The sequence below is a fragment of the Somniosus microcephalus genome, chromosome 24 (genome assembly GCF_052327205.1).
Source record: "Somniosus microcephalus isolate GS21.2 chromosome 24, FLI_Smic_1.0, whole genome shotgun sequence".
NCBI lineage: Eukaryota > Metazoa > Chordata > Chondrichthyes > Squaliformes > Somniosidae > Somniosus > Somniosus microcephalus.
The window spans coordinates 40056239-40078682 of NC_141010.1; the positions used below are offsets into that span (position 1 = coordinate 40056239).

A 22444-nucleotide genomic window follows, 5' to 3' on the forward strand; every position below is an offset into this window, starting at 1 on the left:
ATCACACATCCATTCGATGCTTTATGCACATTTGTCTACAAACCCAGTGGCTGCAGAACATGTCGGGTGTTTTGTTGAATGTTGAATGCTCAAAGGCAGCGCAACACTGGATGTTAGGGGTTTCTCACACTTCGCAAAACACTCCTTCTAAAGAAAAAAACCTGTCTTCTGTTTAAAGTGAGGGAGTGCAGCGTTCTGTGCACATAGTTTGAAACATAGTGCCCTGCTCCCAACATTAGGTTAATAAAATGGTACAATTGATTCAGGCAAATCCTGTTGTGTGAATAATCCGCTTTCAGCATTTAATTGGTTCATCAGGAACTCATAAGGAAACATTAGTAAGAATTTTCTCTTGAATTTTAAATCTCTTCAATTTTGTCACCCCCAATGATAACCAGTTGACGTCCAATGCCATTGCTCATGAAGTAGCATTGAGCACCTTTGTGATGTTTAGCTCAGAAGATGATCTTATAGTTATGACATAGCTAATGCTTCAGAAACAGCATTATGCTGGTGTACATTTTTATTATGCCTTTCCAAGTAGGAGAGTCTTGGCACAGTGGTAGCGCTCTCACCTTGGAGTCAGAAGGTCTGTGGGCTCAAGTCCTGTCTTAAGCACAAAATCTAGGCTGACCCTCCGAGTGCAGTACTGAGGGAGTGCTGCACTGTCTGAGGTGCCGTCTTTCAGATGAGACGTTAAACCGAGGCCCCCTCTGCCCTCTCAGGTGGATGTAAAAGATCCCGCGGCACTATTTCGAAGAAGAGCAGGGGAGTTGTCCCCGGTGTCCTGGCCACCATTTATCCCTCAATCAAAATCAATTAAAAAAAACCAGATTATCTGGTCATTATCGTGTTGCTGTTTGTGGGACCTTGCTGGGGGCGAATTGGCTGCTGCGTTTCCTATCTTACAGCAGTGACTACACTTCAAGAGTGGCTGCAAAGCGCTTTGGGACGTCCTGAGATCATGTCAGGCAGAAGGTTTTTCTTTTTCTTTCAGGTGGACTTGTTCCATTTTGCAATTTCTTTCTAAAATATTGACATTTGGTGCTGCAGTAAAGGTTTAAATTAGGACAAGATTACAGTAAAGCTGTTAATGTAAGCTTTCCTATTGCACTGTATGACTTGACATTGGTCCATGTCAGTAACAATACATGAAGCACACTGTGAAACTCCTGGGGGGTTGGGGGTGTGGGGGGGGGGTGGGGGCGGAGGTGGTTTCCGGAGGTGGGTGTGCTCTCAGCCCTCTCTCTCCCCGCTAAATTTTCTCGTAAAACCTTCTCTCAGGCGTTCATAGTTACCGTTCCAGTTCACAGAACAACCTTACAGTCACCGTTTATTTAAAAGAAAATGAATTAACATTCTACAAGCTGTTGTGGTACTTTGTCAATTAGGTGGTGTGCGCTGTATGAAGCGCGAGCAGTTTCTCAAACAGATTACATGAAAGACAGCAAAATGGAAACTTCCTTGGTGACAAACTCATTCTGAGTTACCAAGGCCGGTGCCAGGCACTCAGCCACAGCCACCCCCACCCGAGAGTCGGAGCTAATGCGCCCATTTGAAAAAAAAATCGAATCCTCAGATGTACATTTGTGAGAAACGAGCTTTCCACTGTCACTTTATTTTTCCAAAGTCAAAAGGGATTGGTTGTCTTGCAAAAAAAAAAAAATTTGCAAAAAATAAAACACCCTCAGGGTTAAATTAGCGGAGAAATTAGGGGTCACGGAGGAGGCTGGAATTTCCTAACAGTGGTTATTTGAAAAGGTTCATTCTATAATTTGTGCTTATTTTCCTTTATTTGATTGAATTGTTAAAACTCCACCTTTTATGTCGCCACGCGGTCACTTTTACTGGTATCGCACCATATGGACTGCAACTGTGTAACAAGATGGCGGCTCACCACCACCGACTCAAGGGTGACTAGGGGTGGGTAATAAACGCCGGTCTTGCCAGTGAGGCCTACATCCCAAGAATGGAGGGAAAAAAGGGATAAATGTGATACGGAATGGCAATTAACACAGGACTGTGCCTGGCAGAAGTAATATAAATGCAAGTTGTTGTTGTTGTAACACATTGACTGCCACCCATCTTCACTTGACGAAGGTTTGACATCTTCTGAACCCCCTTCGAAGCGTGTTTTTTGATGTCTCCTATCCAATACACAACTTCACCTCAATAGAAGTGTAGTAAGGTAACAAAATACTGCAGATGTTGGAAATCCGAAATAACAACAGAAAATGCTGGAAAAACTCAGGTCAGGCAACATCCGTGGAGAGAAATTTGAGTTGACGGTTCGGGTCGAACCCTTCTTCAAAACTGGAAAGAAAAGAAAATAGATCGAAGGCAGGGCTGCGATCGGACAAAAGAAGTGAAAGAAAAAAAGAGCTAGACGAGATGGTAATAGGCTGAGATTAGGTGTAAAGTGTACTGGCAGGGCAAGAGATAGCTGCCAGGTGTGAGAGAGAAACAAAAAGGGGGGGGGGGGGGGGAAAAGGAGTGGAAAAATTACAAGAAAAAATGTGTAATAGGGGCCGAGGTTATGATCTGAAATTATTGAACTCGATATTGAGTCCGGAAGGCTGCAGAGTGCCTAATCGGAAGATGAGGTGCTGTTCCTCGAGTTTACGTTGAGCTTCCGTGGAACAATACAAGAGGCCAAGGACGGTGAGGTCCGAGTGGGAATGGAGCGGTGAATTAAAATGACAGGCGACCGGAAGCTCGGGGTCCCCCTTACGGACTGAACGGAGGTGTTCCGCAAAGCGGTCACCCAATCTGCGTTTGGTCTCCCCAATGTAGAGGAGACCGCAGCGTGAGCAGCGAATACAGTATACTAGATTGCAAGAAGTACAAGTAAATCGCTGTTTCACCTGGAAGGGGTGTTTGGGGCCCTGGACAGTGGGAATTTCTCTCCACGGATGTTGCCTGACCTGCTGAGTTTTTCCAGCATTTTCTGTTGTTATTTCAAAAAGTGTAGTAAGGGCTGCCTTAAGGACTGAAGCCGTGTCATAGACAGGCTGGGATGCTTTCTAGACAACATTTAACTGCAGGTGTTGTTGATATTCTCGCACACAGAAGGTGATAACTCTCACCAGTGAAAGTTAAAACAGGTTGACAGACGTGTGAAAGTTCACCTGACTGCTTGTGTGTACGGATGTTGCCTGGCCTGCTGAGTTTTTCCAGCATTTTCTGTTGTTATGCCTGTGTCAAAGGCTGTTTTCTGGAGCAGATTTGAATGCCTGCAGTCCGACAGTAGCTGTGGAATGAATAAAGGTTGCACCATGTGATGCCGTGCTCCTTTTGTTACTTGTCCACTGGTTCCCCTCAGCTGTGGGTGCTTTGCACTCAGGAATAGATGCAACCAGTGCCATCAAGTATACACAATAAATTTAGGAGTGCCCTATCTTTGCATTTTTTAATAAAATGTTAAACCGAGGCCCCGTCTGCCCTCTCAGGTGGATGTAAAAGATCACCTTGGCACTATTTCAAAGGGGAGCAAGGGAGTTCTTCCCGGTATTCCGGCCAATATTTATCCCTCAACCAACATCACAGATTATCTGGTCATTACCACATTGCTGTTTGCAGGACCTTGCTGTGCGGAAATAGGCTGCCGCGTTTCCTACATTACGACAGCGACTCCACTTCATCTTTGGTGTATAGCACCTCGGGACATCCTGAGGTCAATGAAAGGCGCTGGGAGTGTCAGCCTGGATTTTGGGCTCAAGTCGCTGGAGTGGGCCTTGAACACACAACCTTCTGTTAACAAAGGGGTGAGCGCTGCCCACTGAGCCACAGCGCAAGTATTGCTTATCTACAGTCTCCCAAAAGTGGCTGGGAATTTAACTTGTTGAATAGAAGTATATAAAGTGAATGTGTACCACACCAGGCGGTACATGTGCTGTCTGAGCCACTTTACTGAGTACTCTCTTCCCCCCCAACCCAAGAATGTATTTGTGGTCAGTCTTAAGTTGCTATTTCTGTTGATTTTTTTTTTTTCCCAGCAGTTCTCTGGTACTCGCTCTCGGCCTGCGGTCGGTGAGTCAGGGCTGCTATCTGAGGCGAAGTCGTCACCCATCTCGAGCCCTTGGCTGCAGCACAGGCAAGTTTCTGACCACGGGCTAGTGGCATTTGCTACTTACAGGGTTGGTTTGGGCGGTGGAGGGTAGGGGACGAGGCCAGCAGATTGATTACCACAAAAAAGCTACTCTCCACACATAGTGAGCCATAATAACTGGCAAAGCCTGCATTGTGTTATGCAATCCAGTTGTTACCACTGTGCTGGCCATTACTATGCTCCTCTTTATATGTGCTTGTGGGCTGAGTGTTTGCTTTGACCCCTTTTGAAGTGCAGCGGTCTCTACATAAGCAAATGCTTATAAATTGCCAAATATGTGTTCTTTTTAGAGATGAAGTGCATAAATCTGGTGCTCCCGGTCACTCTCGTCTCGGAGTCAGAGGGTCATGGGTTCGAGTCCCACTCCAGACTCTAGGCTGACACTCCAGTGCAGTGCTGAGGGAGTGCTGCACTGTCGGAGGCGCCGTCTTTCGGATGAGACGTTAAACCGAGGCCCCGTCTGCTCTCTCGGGTGGATGTGAAAGATCTCAAGGCACTATTTCGAAGAAGAGCAGGGAGGTTATCCCTGGTGTCCTGGCCAATATTCTCTCACAATTAACACAAAAACAGATTATTTGGTCATTATCACGTGACTGTTTGTGTGAGCTTGCTGTGCACAACATTGGCTGCCGCATTTCCTACATTACAACAGTGACTACACTTCAAAAGTACTTATTTGACTGTGAAGCACTTCGAGACGTCCCAAGGTCATGAAAGGCGCTATAGCAATGCAAGTATTTCTTTCTCCTTGCCAGGAATGTACATTGGGAATTCAGATCTATTAATTTCGATGGACAGATTTTTTTTTTTTTTTTTTTTTTTTTTTTTTTTTTAAATCGGTGGCCACACACCCCAACATCCAGTGTTTCCTCGCAATGTGCAAAGCCCATGCTCTGGGAAGGGCTAAAGATAAACATTTACCTCAAGCCTTAATGACTGAATGGCCTCCTCCTGTGCCTGACTCTTCAAATACTTTTCCTTTACGTTCCATACAAATAATGAACAAGGTTGCAACATTAAAAGTTAGTCATGATTTAGGGTTTGAATTTTCATTTGGGGGGGGGGGTTCTCCAGAACATCCACTGGAGCTTCAACGGAAGATCTAAGGAAATCTTCGATTCAACCCCTTTGTGTCTGCAGACACTGCGTACAACAACAACCACCTGTATTTATATAGCCCCTTTAATGGAGTAAAACGTCCCAAGGTGTTTCACAAGAGCATAATCAAACAAAATTTGACACCAAGCCACGTAAGGAGATATTAGGACAGGTGACCAAAAGCTTGGTCAAAGAGGTAGGTTTTAAGGAGGGTCTTAACAGAGAAAAGAGGCGGAGAGAATTAGGAAGAATTCAGAGCTTAGGGCCTCGGCTGCCCGTGTCCTAACTCGCGCCAAGTCCCGTTCGCCCATCACCCCTGTGCTCACTGACCTATATTGGCTCCTGGTTAAGCAGTGCCTCGATTTCAAAATTCTCATCCTGGTTTTCAAATCCCTCCATGGCCTCGCCCCTCCCTATCTCTGTAATCTCCTTCAGCCCCCCCCACCCCCACCCCCTCCTCTAATTCTGCCTTCTTGAGCATCCCTGATTATAATCGCTCAACCATTGGTGGCCGTGCCTTCTGTTGCCAAGGCCCTAAGCTCTGGAGTTCCGGCTAAAACCTGTCCTCCTCGCTACCTCTCTTTCCTCCTTTAAGACGCTCCTTAAAACCTACCTCTTTGATCAAGCTTTTTGTCACCTGACCTAATTTATCCTTTGTAGATCGGTGTCAAATAGTTTGTCTTAAAATACTCCTGTGCAGCACCTTGGGACATTTTAATACGTTAAAAGCACTATATAAATACAAGTTGTTGTAGGCACAGGTAGTTTCTCTGGCCTCATGCAGGTCAGTGATTCTACATTAGAAAATATGAACTAGGCGAGCACTACACACCTCAGGAGGGAGACTGCGCATTTTGTAAAGGAACTAGATCTCAAAAGAAATTATTCCTTAATTTTCATGAGACATACTGTCTCTTTAAGGATAGTTACAATCATTTTTAAGATGGGTATAATGACTCCATCAGGAGGATATGGCCTCATCTCTAGCTTATTTGAATATGCTAGATTATTAAAGGATGTTGAGGCTTCATGTCGTACTTCAAGCTTATCAGCTCCCTCAAGTGTCACTGAGATGCATTTACAATAAATGAACAGAGGTTTAAAAGAACGCTCTACGCAGAATGTGGAAACCCAGGAACAAATTCCCAGGAATAAAAGACAACACAAAATGAGAAAATAGAGGAGATTTGCTAGAATGATACCAGAGATGAGGGACTTCAGTTACGTGGAGAGACTAGGGAAGCCAGGATTGTTCTCCTTAGAGCAAAGGAGGTTAAGGGGAGATTTAATAGAGGTGTTCAAAATTATGAAGGGTTTTGATAGAGTAAATAGGGCGCTGCTGTTTCCACTGGCAGGAGGGTCGGTAACCCGAGAACATAAATTGAAGATAATTGGCGGAAGAACCAGAGGGAGATGAGGAGAATTTTTTTTACGCAGCGAGTGGTTACGATCTGGAATGCGCTGCCGGAAAGGACGGTGGAAGCAGATTCAATAGTAACTTTCAAAAGGGAATTGGATGAATACTTAAAAAAGGAAAAATTTGCAGGGCTCTGGGGAAAGAGTAAGGAGTTGGGACTAATTGGACAGGCATGATGGGCCGAATGGCTCTATGGCGGTAATGATGATAGATAGGATAGAGCGTTGTAGTGAGAGGCCCATTGTACCAACACCGCAGACTAGATTCAACCAACACACAGGTGAACACTGCGATATCAGCAAGTGAATGTTTAATGCATTCAGGTGAAATTCTTTTGTGCACTGTTTTAATGGAGGTGCATGACTTTGAATGGTGAAGGGATGCCAAACGCAAACTTGTTAGGCATTCTTACGCTAATATTGAACCCGCTAAGTGATCATTTCTTATTTTGTTAAAAGTTACGGTGCCATCTAGTCAGTCAAGAGGTTGTCAGTCAACTTATAAAGAGGTTAAAACACAATGACAGAATCCCACTGCCATTCCACCTGCTGCTATCGATTGTTGTAAGATGAACAAAGTCTAAAACTAAAGGCTAGCATGAAGGCACGGCCCTTTGAGACGCCATTGGCAGGTTACCCGCTGCTCTACCCATGGGCAGGTGGTGCAAGGCACAAGGAGAATGGCTGAAAGGGAGAAGATAAAAGAAAAACAAGGAAGTCTTACTCTCCCAAATTGGGTTATTACATTCCTCCCATTATAACAGCTCTCCCATCTAGCCCTGTTCCAAGTCTGTGGACCTTTGGGCTACTGGGTAAAGGAACCACCCAAATGAAGCTGAAAAGATCCTATGTTCACTTCTCAATCTGTGCCGTTCACAGTCAGGGCAGCTTCAATGGGGCATCAGGTGACCTAGAGCGACGGGGGACCAAGATGGGAATCAACCGAAGCATTCCACTCATAATCGCGAACTAATGACTTCACCCTGAAATAGGAACAGGAGGAGGCCATTCAGCCCCTCGAGCCTGTTCCGGCATTCAGTTCGATCATGGCCGAGCTGTATTAGGTCTTGCAAACATAGCTGGGCTCCGCTGTGATGCTCTCAGCGTTCAAGTTGCCTGGAAAACACTCATTGCCCGGCCTCACGAAGGTGCCCGTGGAACCCCAGCAAGAATAAGGAGAGGAAGGGAGGAAATCGAAAAGAGCTAGAATTGATTTGGTTCTCGGATATGTGCTCTCAAAAGGGCACGATAATCTAGAACAGCGCTGGGGTGGATCCCTGACAAGAATGGCTTGGGCAGGTCTGTGCTGGTTTATAAACACAGAGAGCTTGCCACAGTTCATGCTAGAAATTAATTAAAAAGTCATGAGTGGGAGTTAATAGGAGCGGGGGGTGACGGGACATGTACTTTGAAGCTACAGAGGGCATTTCACCCACCAGAGAGTCCACTGACACAGATAGACACTTGCTCCATGATACACCTGATTGGATACAAGGGGGTGATCCAGCGCTCATAGGAAGCACTTCCCTACTACACAGCTTGTGATGTTCATCTATTGAATAGTATTGGACAGGTAGTCACGGCCAAGTGTCCACGATTTCCCAAGATACACTGTCTGTGAGCGTCTGCCCCCCTCCGCTGGGAACGCGGGAATCATCCCTATCCTTCACAGTCAGCCCTTTACACAAGAACACAAAGCGGATTCGCAATTCCCTGTTCTCCTCGCCTAATTTAATAAAGAAAGAAGAAAGACTTGCATTTATATAGCGCCTTTCACAACCTCAGGACGTCCCAAAGCGCTTCACAGCCAATGAAGTACTTTTGAAGTGTGGTCACTGTTGTAACATAAGAAACACGGCATCCAATTAGCAAGCTCCCACAAACAGCAATGTGATAATGACCAGATAATCTGTTTTTTAATGATGTTGGTTGAGGGATAAATATTGACCAGGACACCGGGGAGAACTCCCCTGCTCTTCTTCGAAATAGCGCCGTGGGGCAACCGGGACCTCAGTTTAACGTCTTATCTGAAAGACGGCACCTCCAACATAGCAGCACTCCCTCAGCACTGCACTGGAGTATCAGCCTCGATTATGCGCTCACATCTCTGGAGTGGGGCTTGAACCCACAACCTTCTGAGAGAGGCGGGAGTGCTACCCACTGAGCCACACCGACAAGTTAAAGAGCACTGGACTGCAGATTAGTTAGGGACGGCTGAATTCTGTTCTTTTTATGCACATTGCACTGCAGCAACCTAATGTACATTAAACAACCGCAGCACAAACAGCGCTCATGCACATGGAATAGGTATTAGCCTGTTGAACAGTTCTTAGATACCAGTGTTGTCCAACATGTTAGCGACGAGCTACATGTGTCTAATTGCATTTTTGATTAATAAATAAAAATTAGGTAATAGACACCATCATTGGGGATGTAATCTCAATACTCCCTTTCGCGTAGCATATGCAAGTGAAATTTAACCTTTTTGTTGGTAAAATGGTAAGATAAAAAGCAGAGTGTGCGAGTGTTTTTTGATCATTGCGTGCGCTTTACTTCCTTGGTTACCTGCTAAAATGGTGTGTAACACGGGTGAAAACACTGGACTTTAGCACCATGGAAAGACCAGCAACATTGGACGGAGCGGGAAGCTATCATCGTGGTCAGCTCGACCAATCGGAATAACCGCTCCAGGCCAGCGGAAGAAAGCAAACCCAACCAATAATGGGCAGCCCCAACAGGGCACGTCACAGCAACAGGCAAGGAGCATCCAACCACGGTCCGGAGGGAGAGTGGGGGAGGGGGGGTCCGGAGGGAGAGCGGGGGGGGGGGTCGTCCGGAGGGAGAGCGGGGGAGGGGGGGTCCGGAGGGAGAGTGAGTGGGGGTCCAGAGGGAGAGCGGGGTCCGGAGGGAGAGCGGGGGAGGATGGTCCGGAGGGAGAGCGAGTGGGGGGGGGGGGGGGGTCCGGAGGGAGAGTGAGTGGGGGTCCAGAGGGAGAGCGGGGTCCGGAGGGAGAGCGGGGGAGGGTGGTCCGGAGGGAGAGCGAGCGGGGGGTCCGGAGGGAGAGTGAGTGGGGGTCCAGAGGGAGAGCGAGGGAGGGTCTGGCACATCTTGTGCGAGTTAACATTCTCAGCTGACAAAGTCTAAGTACCGCACGACAGTGATGGACAGAAACTCAAAAGACAACTTGAAGAGCTACAGAAATTAGCCCAGATTATCGACTTATCCCCAGTCGCTGTCTGTGCATCCCAAACTCTGCCTTCTACAAGCTCCAAGAGAGGACATGTCCAGTCTTGGCACTGTTTAAGATGAACAGCCTTGTAAGGGTCACTACCACAGCTAAGTTTCTTTAACAAACAGCAACACTGCAAACATCTTCAGGCACTTTACAAACCACTCAAGTCCACATTCAGCCTCATGCCGATAAGCAAAGAACAGCTGCTGTCGTTTCCCCCAATCGCCACTTCCTGATTCACCAGGTCTTCTCGTGGTTCCCTGCACCTTGGCCTCTCAATTACGACAAATAAATTCACAAGGACATACCTGCATCTGCTGCTACCCAGCCCGGTTCGTTCTGGAAAGCCAAGGAGATTTAGGCCCAGCCCCAAACACTCAGCACAGACTCTGCGCACTCACAGCTCCTGCACCTCTGAAAGAATTTGTTGCTTTTTTTTTTAAATAAAGATTTTTTTCTTCACTCCTTGAGTGCTCTGCCATTCCAATTTTAAACACCAATATCACAGGCTAGGGGTTTTATTCTGTTTTTCGGTTGTCTGATACGAAACTTTGTCAAGAGTACTGAGGGAACAATTGTTAATCCTGAAACCAGCCACAGCCTTTTCATCTGTCATCTCGAACCCTTCCACTGGGTTTCACCACAAGGGGAAGAAGAATATGAGTAGCTGATATAATACTGACAGACTTGTTAGAGTGCAAAGCTCGCTGTCCTGAGCTCTGATCCATCTCATTTCAAAAGGTCACAGCCACCCACCTGTCTCACAGGAAGTGTCAAGAGCCGACAGTCCAAACATCTCCAGTCTGTCGCTCATTGCCGGCAAGGACCAGTGGGCTCATCAGGCTGGCACAGTAATGTGTGTGAACTCCCTAGCCTCAGGCTGAGACTGGAGAAGTTATAATGGAGAATAAGGAAATGGCAGAGAAATTAAACAAATACTTTGGGCTGGATTTTACCAGCCCTGAGGAGGCAGGTCTGCTGGGAAAGTCAAAAAGAATGGGAGCAGGTCCCGAACCTGCTCCCAACCCGCCTCCAACCAATCTTCCCGAGAATTGGGTCCCCGATTTACTCAGGGACCCAACTCCTAGTGGCGGGGAGAGGATTATAGCCACTTAACTGTCTGTTAACGGGTAGTTAACAGGCAGTTAAGAGGCTTTTTCCCCATTTTGCGGCTTCTACTGCGGCTTGCTGACGTCGGGGAACCTCGCCAGGGTAAGTGAGACATGCTGTGGGTCTGTTGTTATGTTTGTGTATAGATGACAGCTGCAGAAGTGGTGTGAAGGATGCAATGGGGCACTGGTGAGTAGCAGAGGTAAGGAAGTGTTGGGAAAGTCATTTTTAATGTGTTTGGATTTTTCTGTAGGTGACAAGCTTTGAAGTGTTTGTGTGGCCTCACCTCAATGGGAAAAGTGACAGACTGCTTCTGTACCCTCACCTGCAGCTGCCATCTGTTTTATTCTAAGGAGTCATTGGAGAGCCTGAGTGCAAGGGTTCACCTTTGTACAGTGAGTGTCAGTGTTTGACAGCGCCTCAATATTGTCAAACACTGTCAAATCATCTGTCAAAAATAGATGGTTCATGTACCTTTAAGAAAACCGGCAGATGAAGCGTCATCAACTGACGTCATCTGACACCGGCTTTCCCTTAGTTGGCCGGCAAGCCCACGAGGGCAGGCTTTACAAGGTCAATCAGGGGAAAATAGCGTCGGACATTGCTGGGGGCGGGACTAGAACCCGGAAGGCAGCAGTCCTGCCCCCAACTCGTCTCGGTAAGTAAAATCCAGTCCTTTGTGTCTGTCTTCACGGAAGACGACGCAAAATACTTCCCGGAACTAGCGGAGAACCAAGGGTCGAGCGAGAATGAGGAGCTGAAAGAAATTAGTATTAGTAATAAAAATAGTACTGGGGAAATTAATGGAACTGAAATCCGATAAATCCCCTGGACCTGATGGCCTACATCCTAGGGTTTTGAAAGAGGAGGCTGTAGAGATAGTGGATACATTGGTTGTCATTTTCCAAAATTCCATAGATTCTGGAATGGTTCCCGCGGATTGGAAGGTAGCCAATGTAACACCATTACTTAAGAAAGGAGGGAAAGAGAAAAAGGAGAACTACAGACCAGACATCAGTCGTAGGGAAAATGCTAGAGTCTATTATTAAGGACGTGGTAACAGGGCACTTAGAAAATAATAATAGGATTGGGCAGAGTCAACTCGGATTTATGAAAGGGAAATCGTGTTTGACAAATCTGTTAGAGTTTTTTGAGGTTGTAACTGATAAGGGGGAACCAGTGGATGTGGTGTATTTGGATTTTCAGAAGGCATTCAATAAGGTGCCACACAAGAGGTTATTAAACAAAATTAGGGCTCATGGGATTGGGGGTAATATATTAACATGGATTGAGGATTGGTTAATGGACAGAAAACAGAGAGTAGGGATAAACAGATCTTTTTCAGGTTGACAGGCTGTAACTAGTGGGGTACCGCAAGGATCAGTGTGGGGGCCTCAGCTATTTACAAACTATATTAATGACCTAGATGAAGGGACCGAGTGTAATGTATCCAAGTTTACTGATGATACAAAGCTAGGTGGGACAGTGAGCTGTGAGGAGAACACAAAGGGGTCGATTTTAGTTCAGGTGCAGGAAATTGGCGGGTTCCCCGAATTTAGTGATTCCGACACAATTGTAAATAGGTCTGTGAGATTGATGCAATTTTAACTCAATTGGCCAATTGATTTCCAGCGTGTGGGAAGCCTTGGCAATTGAGTATTTCCAGTCAGAAAGTCGCAGAATATGACGTCATCATTGCTGCTGCTTCTAAGGTCCACAGCAAGCCTTGCTTCCTCTGCAGGCTCCCAAACTTCACCATTAAGATGGCACAGGAGCAACGGCCAGCGCGAGGGCCAGATCTGCCCCCAAATTAGATGAGGCTTCACTCCAGGCATTACTGGACGGTGCTAGGGCCCACAGGGAGGTCCTCTTCCCTTCTTCAGGGAGGAAGAGGCCTCCCAGTCAGACCAAGGCTGTGTGGCTACAGGTGGCAGGTCAAGTCAACTCCTTGGGGCTCACACGAAGAATGTGGTTGCAGTGCAGGAAAAGAGAGCTCACAATAAAAGAGAACAAGCGAGGACAGGAGGAGGGCCACCATCAGTAGCCCACCTCACCCCCTGGGAGGAGGCGGTCCTGGAGATCGTAGGACTGGAGGATGAGGCGCACGTTGGGGACGGACAGACGGGTGCATCACAGCAAGCTGCTGGCAGAATAGTTTTCCATCTCTCTCACTGACATTGCATGAGTCGCTGATAATGATTCTGAAGCTATAACAGATGGACCTATGATCATCTGCAATATGCAATGTGCATGCAACCTTGACCTCATATCTCCAACTCTTTCCTTCACTCCCCCACAGGACCATCGAGAGCCCCTGTCCCAACTGTCCAGGAGGAAGAGCCTGAGCTTCCAGACTCCTCAGAGGAATCTGCAACCTCTGAGAGCGCAGCGTCATCAGAATTCAGCGCACCCAGCACCAGCGCAAACACTCGCACCTCGGTGGGACCTTCGGGACATAGAGCAGTGTTGTCACCTGGTGTATCACAGCTCACAAGTGAGCATCAGCAGATTGTGGAGACAAGGATAGCAGTGGAGAGTCCTAGTCGGAGGGCGCAGGACTCTGCCAGCTCGGCTCAGCTGCATGTCGACCCTCTGCCTCTGGGTCGATCCATAAGATCAGCGGGACTGGGACTCCAGGAACAGATGCAGGAGTCTCTGGCAGGTTTTGTCTCCAGGGTCGATGTGAGTGTGAAGCGAATGGAGGAGCCCATAGCAACCAAGAGCAGAGCCTTTGTGGAGTCATTGGCTCCTGACCCCATCACCATGGAAAGGATGGCAGCCTCCATGGAGGAGATAAGTCGCCAGGGTATGGAAAACATGGCGAGTGCTCATAATAGAATGACATCTCTTGAGGAGCGATGGGCATCTATTGAACAGAGAAACCAGACCTTCATGGAAGTCCTTCTGAGTAGGACTGCCAGTGCAGATATGGGTCCCCATGGCCCCCTGATGTGCAGCAAGGTGCTCGCAAGCCACTTCCAAGCGCTGGCCCCTTCTGGCCTGTGCAGCTTCAGGTGGGTGAGCAGCAGCTTGGCGCTCCTGCTGGCTCTCCTGCTGGTGCTGCTGCTGTTGGTGCTGGTTCTGCTGGTGCCGCAGCTGGTGTTCTTCCTCATCTAATGTCCAGAAGGGAAGGAAATAAATGGCTCCCATGCTTCTGGTGTATGACTCCGTTGAGGAAGCGCTGAGTGAGGGTGGCGAGAGGGGTCTCGCAGGAGGTCACACTGGAGAAGTGTGTGAGGCTACAACCTTCCATAAGTGTGGTTAGGCCTGGTAAAAGTTGCCCCAGACCTGAGACAACAAAGTCCTGCCACCTGCAAATGATGACTGATCAAATATCCTCTTTAATGTTGGACCTGCAGCTGATAGTCAACAAGCCAATAGTGTTCACGTCAGGTTTCACAGGCGTCATCCCCACCAGGCGCGTTTTACGTGGGACAAGGGTTAAACCGGCAAGGGCCTGTTAAAATGGGATTATGAAGGCCAATCAGTGCTGTTTAAGGGCCCTAAAGACCAGTCCCGCCTGTTGCAGGCAGGACTGATTCAGGTCAATCAGACACACCTAGGTTAAAATGGCGTGGAGGCGGGAACCAGGCCCGGGGGGGGGGGGGGGTCGCGACCCCTAGGTTTTGCAATTTTAACCGCCCGCACGCCTAAAAGCCCGCCTCACGGCCCAATGAAAATCCTGCCCAAAGAGTCTGCAGAGGGATATCGACAGACTAAGTGAGTGGGCAGTAAGGTGGCAGATGGAGTATAATGTAGGGAAATGTGAGGTTATTCACTTTGGTAGGAAGAATAGAAAAACAGAATCTTTTTTAAATGGTGAGAAACTTTCAAATGTTGGTGTTCAGAGAGATTTGGGTGTCCTCGTGCAAGGAACACAGAAAGCTAGCATGCAGGTACCGCAAGCAATAAGGAAGGCAAATGGCATGTTGGCCTTTATCGCAAGGGGGTTGGAGTATAAGAGTAAGGAAGTCTTGCTACAATTGTACAGGACCTTGGTGAGACCACACCTGGAGTACTGTGCACAGCTCTGGTCTCCTTATCTAAGGAAGGATATACTTGTCTTGGAGGCGGTGCAACAAAGGTTCACTAGATTGATTTCTGGGGAGAGAGGGCTGTCCTATGATGAGAGATTGAGTAGAATGGGCCGATACTCTCTGGAGTTTAGAAGAATGAGAGGTGATCTCATTGAAACATACAAGATTCTGAAGGGGATTGACAGGGTAGATGCTGAGAGGCTGTTTCCCCTGGCTGGAGTGTCTAGAACTAGGGGGCATAGTCTCAGGATAAGGGGTCGGCCATTTAAGACTGAGATGAGGAGGAATTTCTTCACTCAGAGGGTTGTGAATCTTTGGAATTCTCTGCCCCAGAGGGCTGTGGATGCTGAGTCTTTGAGTATATTCAAGGCTGAGAGATAAATAGATTTTAGTTCTCTAGGGGAATGAAGGGATATGGAGATTGGGCGGGTAATTGGAGTTGAGGTCGATGATCAGCCGTGATCTTATTGAATGGCGGAGCAGGCTCGAGGGGCCAAATGGCCTCCTCCTGTTCTTATTTCTTATGTTATGTTGTTGACCCAGTCGCTGCTCAGAACACCCCAGACGCTCAGCGCGCCGCTAGCCTCCTTCTTTGGCTAGTTGTTCATCGCCTGTTGTGATTTTTGCCAGGTGGCTTTAGCGGCCGAGGATTAGGCCGAGCTCCGGGTGCGCCAGGGAGAAGTAAGCCGCCACTTTCGCGCCCGCGACCCCATTGGCTGATGAGCTTCCAATTTCCTTGGGACATGAGAGGCGCCGAGGGCACGGTACTGAGAGGTCGGGGAGACAGGGTAGTGGATGGGTTTTTACTCAGACTGACAGGCTGGGACTGATGGACTGCTTCCGGTCTTGTATGTGTCTGATCCTATGTTCCATAGGGTGGCTCTTTCAAACTTTTGGGCAAGACACATTGTTGGGCAGAGTGGAGGAAGCCTGACCCTGCATCTACCATTGTGTCAGTGTGCTTGATATACAGAGCCTTTCACAACCTCAGGACGTCCCAAAGCACTTTACAGCCAATGAAGTCTGTTTGAAGTGTAGTCACTGTTGTAAAATAAGCTCATTTGTGCAAGTATAAATACTCCAACGTTAACATCAGAACTCCAAATTTTCTATTATGAATCGTGTATGTTTGCTGTTGTTATTTAGAAGCCCATACCCATGAAAAATTAGATTACTTATATCAACAAAATAATTAGCTGTCCATATTTGCTGTGCTGATTTAGTGCCAAGTGTTACTACAGGTTTCTCTCAATTTGAAGCTGCTGAATTCAAATTATTTGATAACACTTCGATTTCGCACTAAATTCCCACTTTGCTGTGTTATTTACATTGCTTGATTCAAATTATTGGATCATTTAAGCACAAAAAAAAATTGATTGCATTATATAAGATAGAGTGTAATAACCAGCTATAGCCACAAGGGGGCACCAAGAACTGCAGATTCACCCCAGGAGCAGATTACAATCTGACTGGTTAATTAACAAGGAATTTTCTTTACATTTCTGTGGTCTCCCCACTGCTCCAAAACTGGTATACCAATCCGCCTTTCGGATGAGATTTTAAACCGAGGCCCCGTCTGCCCTCTTAGGTGGATGTAAAAGATCCCACGGCACTCTTTCGAAGAAGAGCAGGGGAGTTCTCCCCGGTGTCCTGGGTCCAATATTTATCCCTCAATCAACATCACTAAAACAGATTATCTGGTCATTATCACATTGTGTTTGTGGGAGCTTGCTGTGCACATACTGGCTGCCGCGTTTCCTACATTACAGCAGTGACTTAACACTTCAAAAGTCCTTCATTGGCTGTAAAGCGCTTTGGGACGACTGGAGGTTGTGAAAGGCGCTATATAAATGCAAGTCTGTTTTTTCTGGTGATGTCCTACACTGTAGGAATTGGCTTTCTGCCCAGGTTTCTCATTAAAAAAATATTGAGAGTTAAGATGTTGAGGGGAAAAGAAGTGTATGGCATGAAACATGAAACTGGCAATTTAAAATTGTGCGCACTTCCCTCCCCAACCTCTTTCCTGGCCACACGCCCTACCCCCATCCTGGCTGTGTGTCCCTGGGACTCAAACACAGACACCAATCTGGCGGACATTTTGTTACCTGCGGGCCTCCTGGCCTTTGCACAAAATGGCTGCAACGATCCAAAGACTCTCATCGCCGCGGCAGCGGAAATACTGAAACACGCAAATTGAATGCTTGCGCATAATTGCGCTCGTGTCTCTTGCCTTCCTATATCGCCGCTCCCGGGGGTAGATTTTAACCAGTCAATCTGTGGGAACTGTGGGGTCAATGTTGGTGTTTAATGCTGAGCTTTGTTCTAAAAACATGTATCGGGGCATCTGGCCTGGCGATTTTCTGTCCAATATGAGCTCCCAGCGCACAAAATTCTAAAGATAAAAATTCTCCCCTCTGTTTATGGAGTATTTAGTTATTTTATTATTATATTACTTAAAGTACTGTGCACGGTTCTGGTCTCCGTATTACAGAAAGGATATAGAGACACTGGAGATGTTGCAAAAAAGATTTACAAGGATGATACCAGAATAGAGGTTCTAACTCTAGTCAGCTGTAGCTCAGTAAGTAGCACACTTGCCCGAGTCAGAAGGTTGTGGGTTCAAGTCCCACTCCAGGGACTTGAGCACAGAAAGCTAGGTTGACACTCCAGTGGGGTGCTGAGGGAGTGCTGCACTGTCGGAGGTGCTGTCTTTTGGATGGGACGTTAAACCGAGGCCCTGTCTGCTCTCTCTCAGGTGGACGTATGGCACTATTTCGAAGAAAAGTAGGGGAGTTATCCCTGGTGTCCTGAGATTATCTGCTCATTATCACATTGCTGTTAATGGGAGCTTGCTGTGCGCAAATTGGCTGCCACATTTCCCACATTACAACAGTGACTCCACTTCAAAAAAGTACTTAATTGGCTGTAAAGCACTTTGAGACGTCCGGTAGTCATGCAAGGCGCTATATAAATGCAAGTCTTTCTTAACGATCGGGAAAGATTGACCAGGCTGGATGCTCTTTTCTCAAGGAAAGGGAAGGGTGAGGGGTGACCTAGTTGAGGTCTTTAAGATTATGAAAGGGTTCGATAGGGTAAACGTAGAGAAGATGTTTCCACTTGTGGGGGAGACCAGAGCTAGGGCCATAAATATAAGACAGATAGTCACTAATAAATCCAATAAGGAATTCAGGAGAAACTTCTTTACCTGAGAGTGGTTAGAATGTGGAACTCGCTACCACAGGGAGTAGTTGAGGCGAATAACACAAATGCATTTAAAGTGAAGCTAGATCAACACATGAGGGAGAAAGGATTACAGGAAACTTTGTGTTATCCGGAGGCTAAATGTCCGGCAAGCTCGAGCCACCGGCAAAAATCAGGAGCCGTTTCGTTAGGTTTTTTTTCCAACAGTCAAGCTCTGCAACGTCTGTAGCTAAGCAACAGCTTCAGCTAGAGACGCTACGGAGACGCTTGCCGACTGTTTAGAAGCTGTTGCTAAGCAACAGGGTTTGTTGATTCACACGGAGCTGAAAAGCTCCGTATGTTTCAACATTAGCGCTGGAGTGTCCGGCAGTTTTGAGGGAACGGCAGCAGCTCGGTCCCGTCGGTGCCGGATAGCACAAAGTTTCCTGTAGTAGGGTATGCTGATAGGGTGAGATGAAGTGGAGTTCCCAGGTGTCTCTACAGACGGACGCACAGGTCTGAAGCACTTGGGATTTCATCCCCAATTACGTTGCAATCTGGTGGGTGGACACTGCTGGCAATGGGCATGCTGCATCATTGCAGTTGGACTCCTGAACAAGTGTTCTCGACGCTGACTGCTTATCCTCCCAGCCTGCTCTCAACAGAGCAGTCTGTGGCGTCTCAGACAGCTGTCATGTTTACTCAGCTGCTGTGCCCAGGAACAAGGGGGCAGGATGCCTTCTGGCTAAGGGCAGGCCTTTTCTGTCTTCCTAACCCAGGAGTGTCAGTGTCTCATTACCGCTGGGGCAATCTCATGCTTAATTGAATTCCATGCGTAGATGAGATGTTGTTTAGCGAGAAATGCACAAAAGACAAAGGGGCATCGTACACACAAAAGCTCAGATTGAAACGTATCCTGGCAGTAGGGGCGGCCAAAATCGGCCGGTGGTGATGGGGGGGGGGGGGGGGCGGGGGCGGCGCGGTTGGCAGCTTTTGGTCTCTGGGTCCTTATCCAATAACTGTTGCTGGAAAGTGTGTCCAAACCATTGGAATTTACAGCACAGAATGAGCCCATTCAGCCCATCGTGACTGTGCTGCAGGAACCCAACCCCCCCCAGGCCCTGGTCTAGGGTAAGATTAAAACTAAATCAGCTGGGGTCTGATGCCCAATGGCCACCACTAGGACATGTATCTGTGAACTAGGGTATGGTAGCATAGTGACTATGTTACTGGACTAGTAGTCCGGAGAATCGCGAGTTCAAATCCCACCATGGCAGTTTAAAAAATACCGGAAATAAAAAGCTGGCATCAGTAAAAGTGACCATGAAGCTTGCTGGATTGTCCTAAAAACCCAACTGGTTCACTGATGTCCCTTAGGAAAAGAAACTTGCTACCCTGACCCGGTCTGGTCTATAACGTGACTCCAGTCCCACACCAATGTGGTGGACTCTCAACTTCCCTCTAAGGGGGGGGGGGCCTAGAAAAACAGTTGTACCAAACTGCTGGCAACTAGGGATGGGCAGCAACTGCTGTCCTTGCTGGGGGGGCATCCACATCCCGAGACAGAATTAAGAATTAAAAAGAAAAATGTGTCCATTGGGTGAGAACAGGCTCGGCTGTGATGCCCCTTGTGGTTGAATAGCCCAGCTGCCACTCACTCTATAGGCCAGTTGCGTGAAGCACCAGATGGCGCCCATATCACAGCATGGGTGCAAGGGCCTGCACGGCAGTACAGAAGGAAAATTACAAGAATGAAGAACAGTGGGTTAGCGAGGAGAAGCACTGACAGATTGATTTCTTCACTGAGGCGCTCTGATTAAACACTTACTGGTCTTCTTCTGTGTTCTTTATCCACTCCATGTCATGGGGGTCACAGGTCAGCTCCTGGGAGGGGAGTGGAAAGTAGACAATGAAAATCAAGACAATTCATCACCATTTTATTGACCTAGTTCTACCCTTCAATTTCTGCGTGCGACGATCACGACAGAAAGTTCGAGACATGGATCCTGTTTATACCACTGGCTGTTGTGTGAAATCCACGAGGGATTCAATGAAAGAGCTGTGAATCAGAACTGTGCAAAGAACATCTTTGTTCAATGAGTTGATTAACCCATGGCTAGAGGCTGCACCTGACACAGTGCGGCAGCATAATCCAACGTGTGCATATTGCTTACTTTATGTTCCAAAAACATCTCTATCAATGTATTCAAAATCTTATTAAAAAGTTCCTATGTCCACATTTAGAATGGGAACTGCCTGTATAATCTTCTCACACTGCCATCACACTCTCCGGCCAGTGGCGGCGCTGAAGCCCCGGGGTGCTGATGCCAATTGTACTGTTCGCTCAGATGGCGCAACTCACCAAGGCTTCTCCGGCAGCACCTCCCAAACCCATGACCTCTACCACCTAGAAGGACAAGGGCAGCAGGCGCATGGGAACACCACCACCTCCAAGTCACACACCATCCTGACTTGGAAATATATCGCCGATCCTTCATCGTCGCTGGGCCAAAATCCTGGCACTCCCTCCCTAACAGCACTGTGGGAGCACCTTCACCACACAGACTGCAGCGGCTCACCACCACCTTCTCAAGGGCAATTAGGGATGGGCAATAAATGCTGGCCTTGCCAACGACACCCACATCCCATGAACGAATAAAAAAAAAAAAGATTGGCTAACTCAGCACAGACCGGGGTTTCAAACCTTTGCGCTTCCTGGACTGTTTGACTCAGCTCCTCACTGAGGGAACCTTTCGAGTTACTTTTTAAAGGGTGTCTGCTTTTTCCCCCCCACTGACCTGTGCACAGCTTTCCTGCAGACTGCGTTGGCTCAGCTGCGACTGTAAGCGATCGCACTCCTCTTTGTATTGTCCCTCCCGCCACTGGCAACTGTGCAGCTTCCTCTGGAGTTCATCTACCTCATCCTGCAACCTCTGAACTTCCAGCTTATCCAGCTGCCGATCCACCGCCCTGGAGTTCTGCTGCCGCCTCGGACTCTCCAGCACTGCAACGCAAGGCAAGGGAGCACAGTCAGGTTCAATACGCATCAAACACACAGCGAGTAGACGCTAAATCTTCAATCAAAAACTCTTCAATCCTTTAAAGCTAATTATAAGGAGGTTAAAGGCAGCAACACAGTCCCGTGCATTCTGTTGGCACTATAAATTACTTGGGCTATACCAAATATCATCGATCTGAAATGTTAACTTGATTTCTCTCTCCACAGATGCCGAGGGCTTCCAGCATTTTCTGTTTTTATTTCAGATTAGTGTTCAATTCCACGCACCGCACTTTAGGAATGATGTCAAGGCCTTAGAGAGAGTGCAGAAGCGATTTACTAGAATGGTACCAGGGATGAGGGACTTCAGTTACGTGGAGAGACTGGAGAAGCTGGGGTTGGCAACTTGCATTTATATAGCGCCTTTAATGTAGTAAAATGACCCAAGGCGCTTCACAGGAGCGATTATTAAACAAAATTTGACACTGAGCCACATAAGGAGACATTAGGATATAAGCTTGGTCAAAGAGGTAGGTTTTAAGGAGTGTTTTAAAGGAGGAGAGGGGTAGAGAAGCAGACAGGTTTAGTGAGGGAATTCCAGAGTTTAGGGCCTTGGCAGCTGAAGGCTTGGCCGCCAATGGTGGAGCAATTAAAAAATCGGGAATGCGCGAGAGGCCAGAATTAGAGGAGCGCAGATATCTCGGAGGGTTGTAGGACCGAAGGACGTTACGATCAATGGAGAGGAAATTCGGGTGGGGTGTAAAACCGGCGTTGTCACGATCTGGTCAGTTTCCCGCCTGGCGGGCTAGGGTAAAATTGCACCCAAGCTAACGCAACACAGGCCAACCAGCTGGGGCCTCGCTGGTCTGTAAAGCTCAGTGCAACATCAGGGTGCTACATTTGCCAACCGAACCATTAGTGAGCTGACCACAGTCGGAAACCACCCTTGTAAAAAAAGAAAAAAGGCATAATCCAGTAAACTGAACCCCAATATTGCTTCTTGGCTTAATCATAGAAGTTACAATGTGGAAATGGGCCAGTCAGTCCATCTAGTCTGTGTCGGCAGTTACTCTCCACACAAGCAAATAGTTCACGTCATAGGCAATCAAGAGGCGGCATTGTCTTAATCTGCTAACATACGCCCCACCCCGATAATAAAAAATGGAAAATATTAAACAAATATTATACGGTATGATGCGTTCCGGTGTTTGTTCCAAGGCATCTTTGAACATGGGCTGGTATAGAATTACAGAGCATAAAAAGCA

The 22444-nt window shown here is 47.5% G+C and overlaps 1 protein-coding gene across 1 annotated transcript in view; it reads right to left on the reverse strand.

Moving 5' to 3' along the window:
• Positions 1-22444, reverse strand: part of tbkbp1 (TBK1 binding protein 1) — a 149789-nt gene that overhangs the window by 88268 nt on the left and 39077 nt on the right. Inside the window, exons 6-7 of the mRNA XM_085966017.1 lie at positions 20980-21185; positions 20010-20065 (exon numbers count right to left, since the gene is read on the reverse strand). Of these exons, the coding sequence (XP_085822143.1) occupies positions 20010-20065; positions 20980-21185 (262 nt within the window). The remainder of the gene's footprint in view (positions 1-20009; positions 20066-20979; positions 21186-22444) is intronic.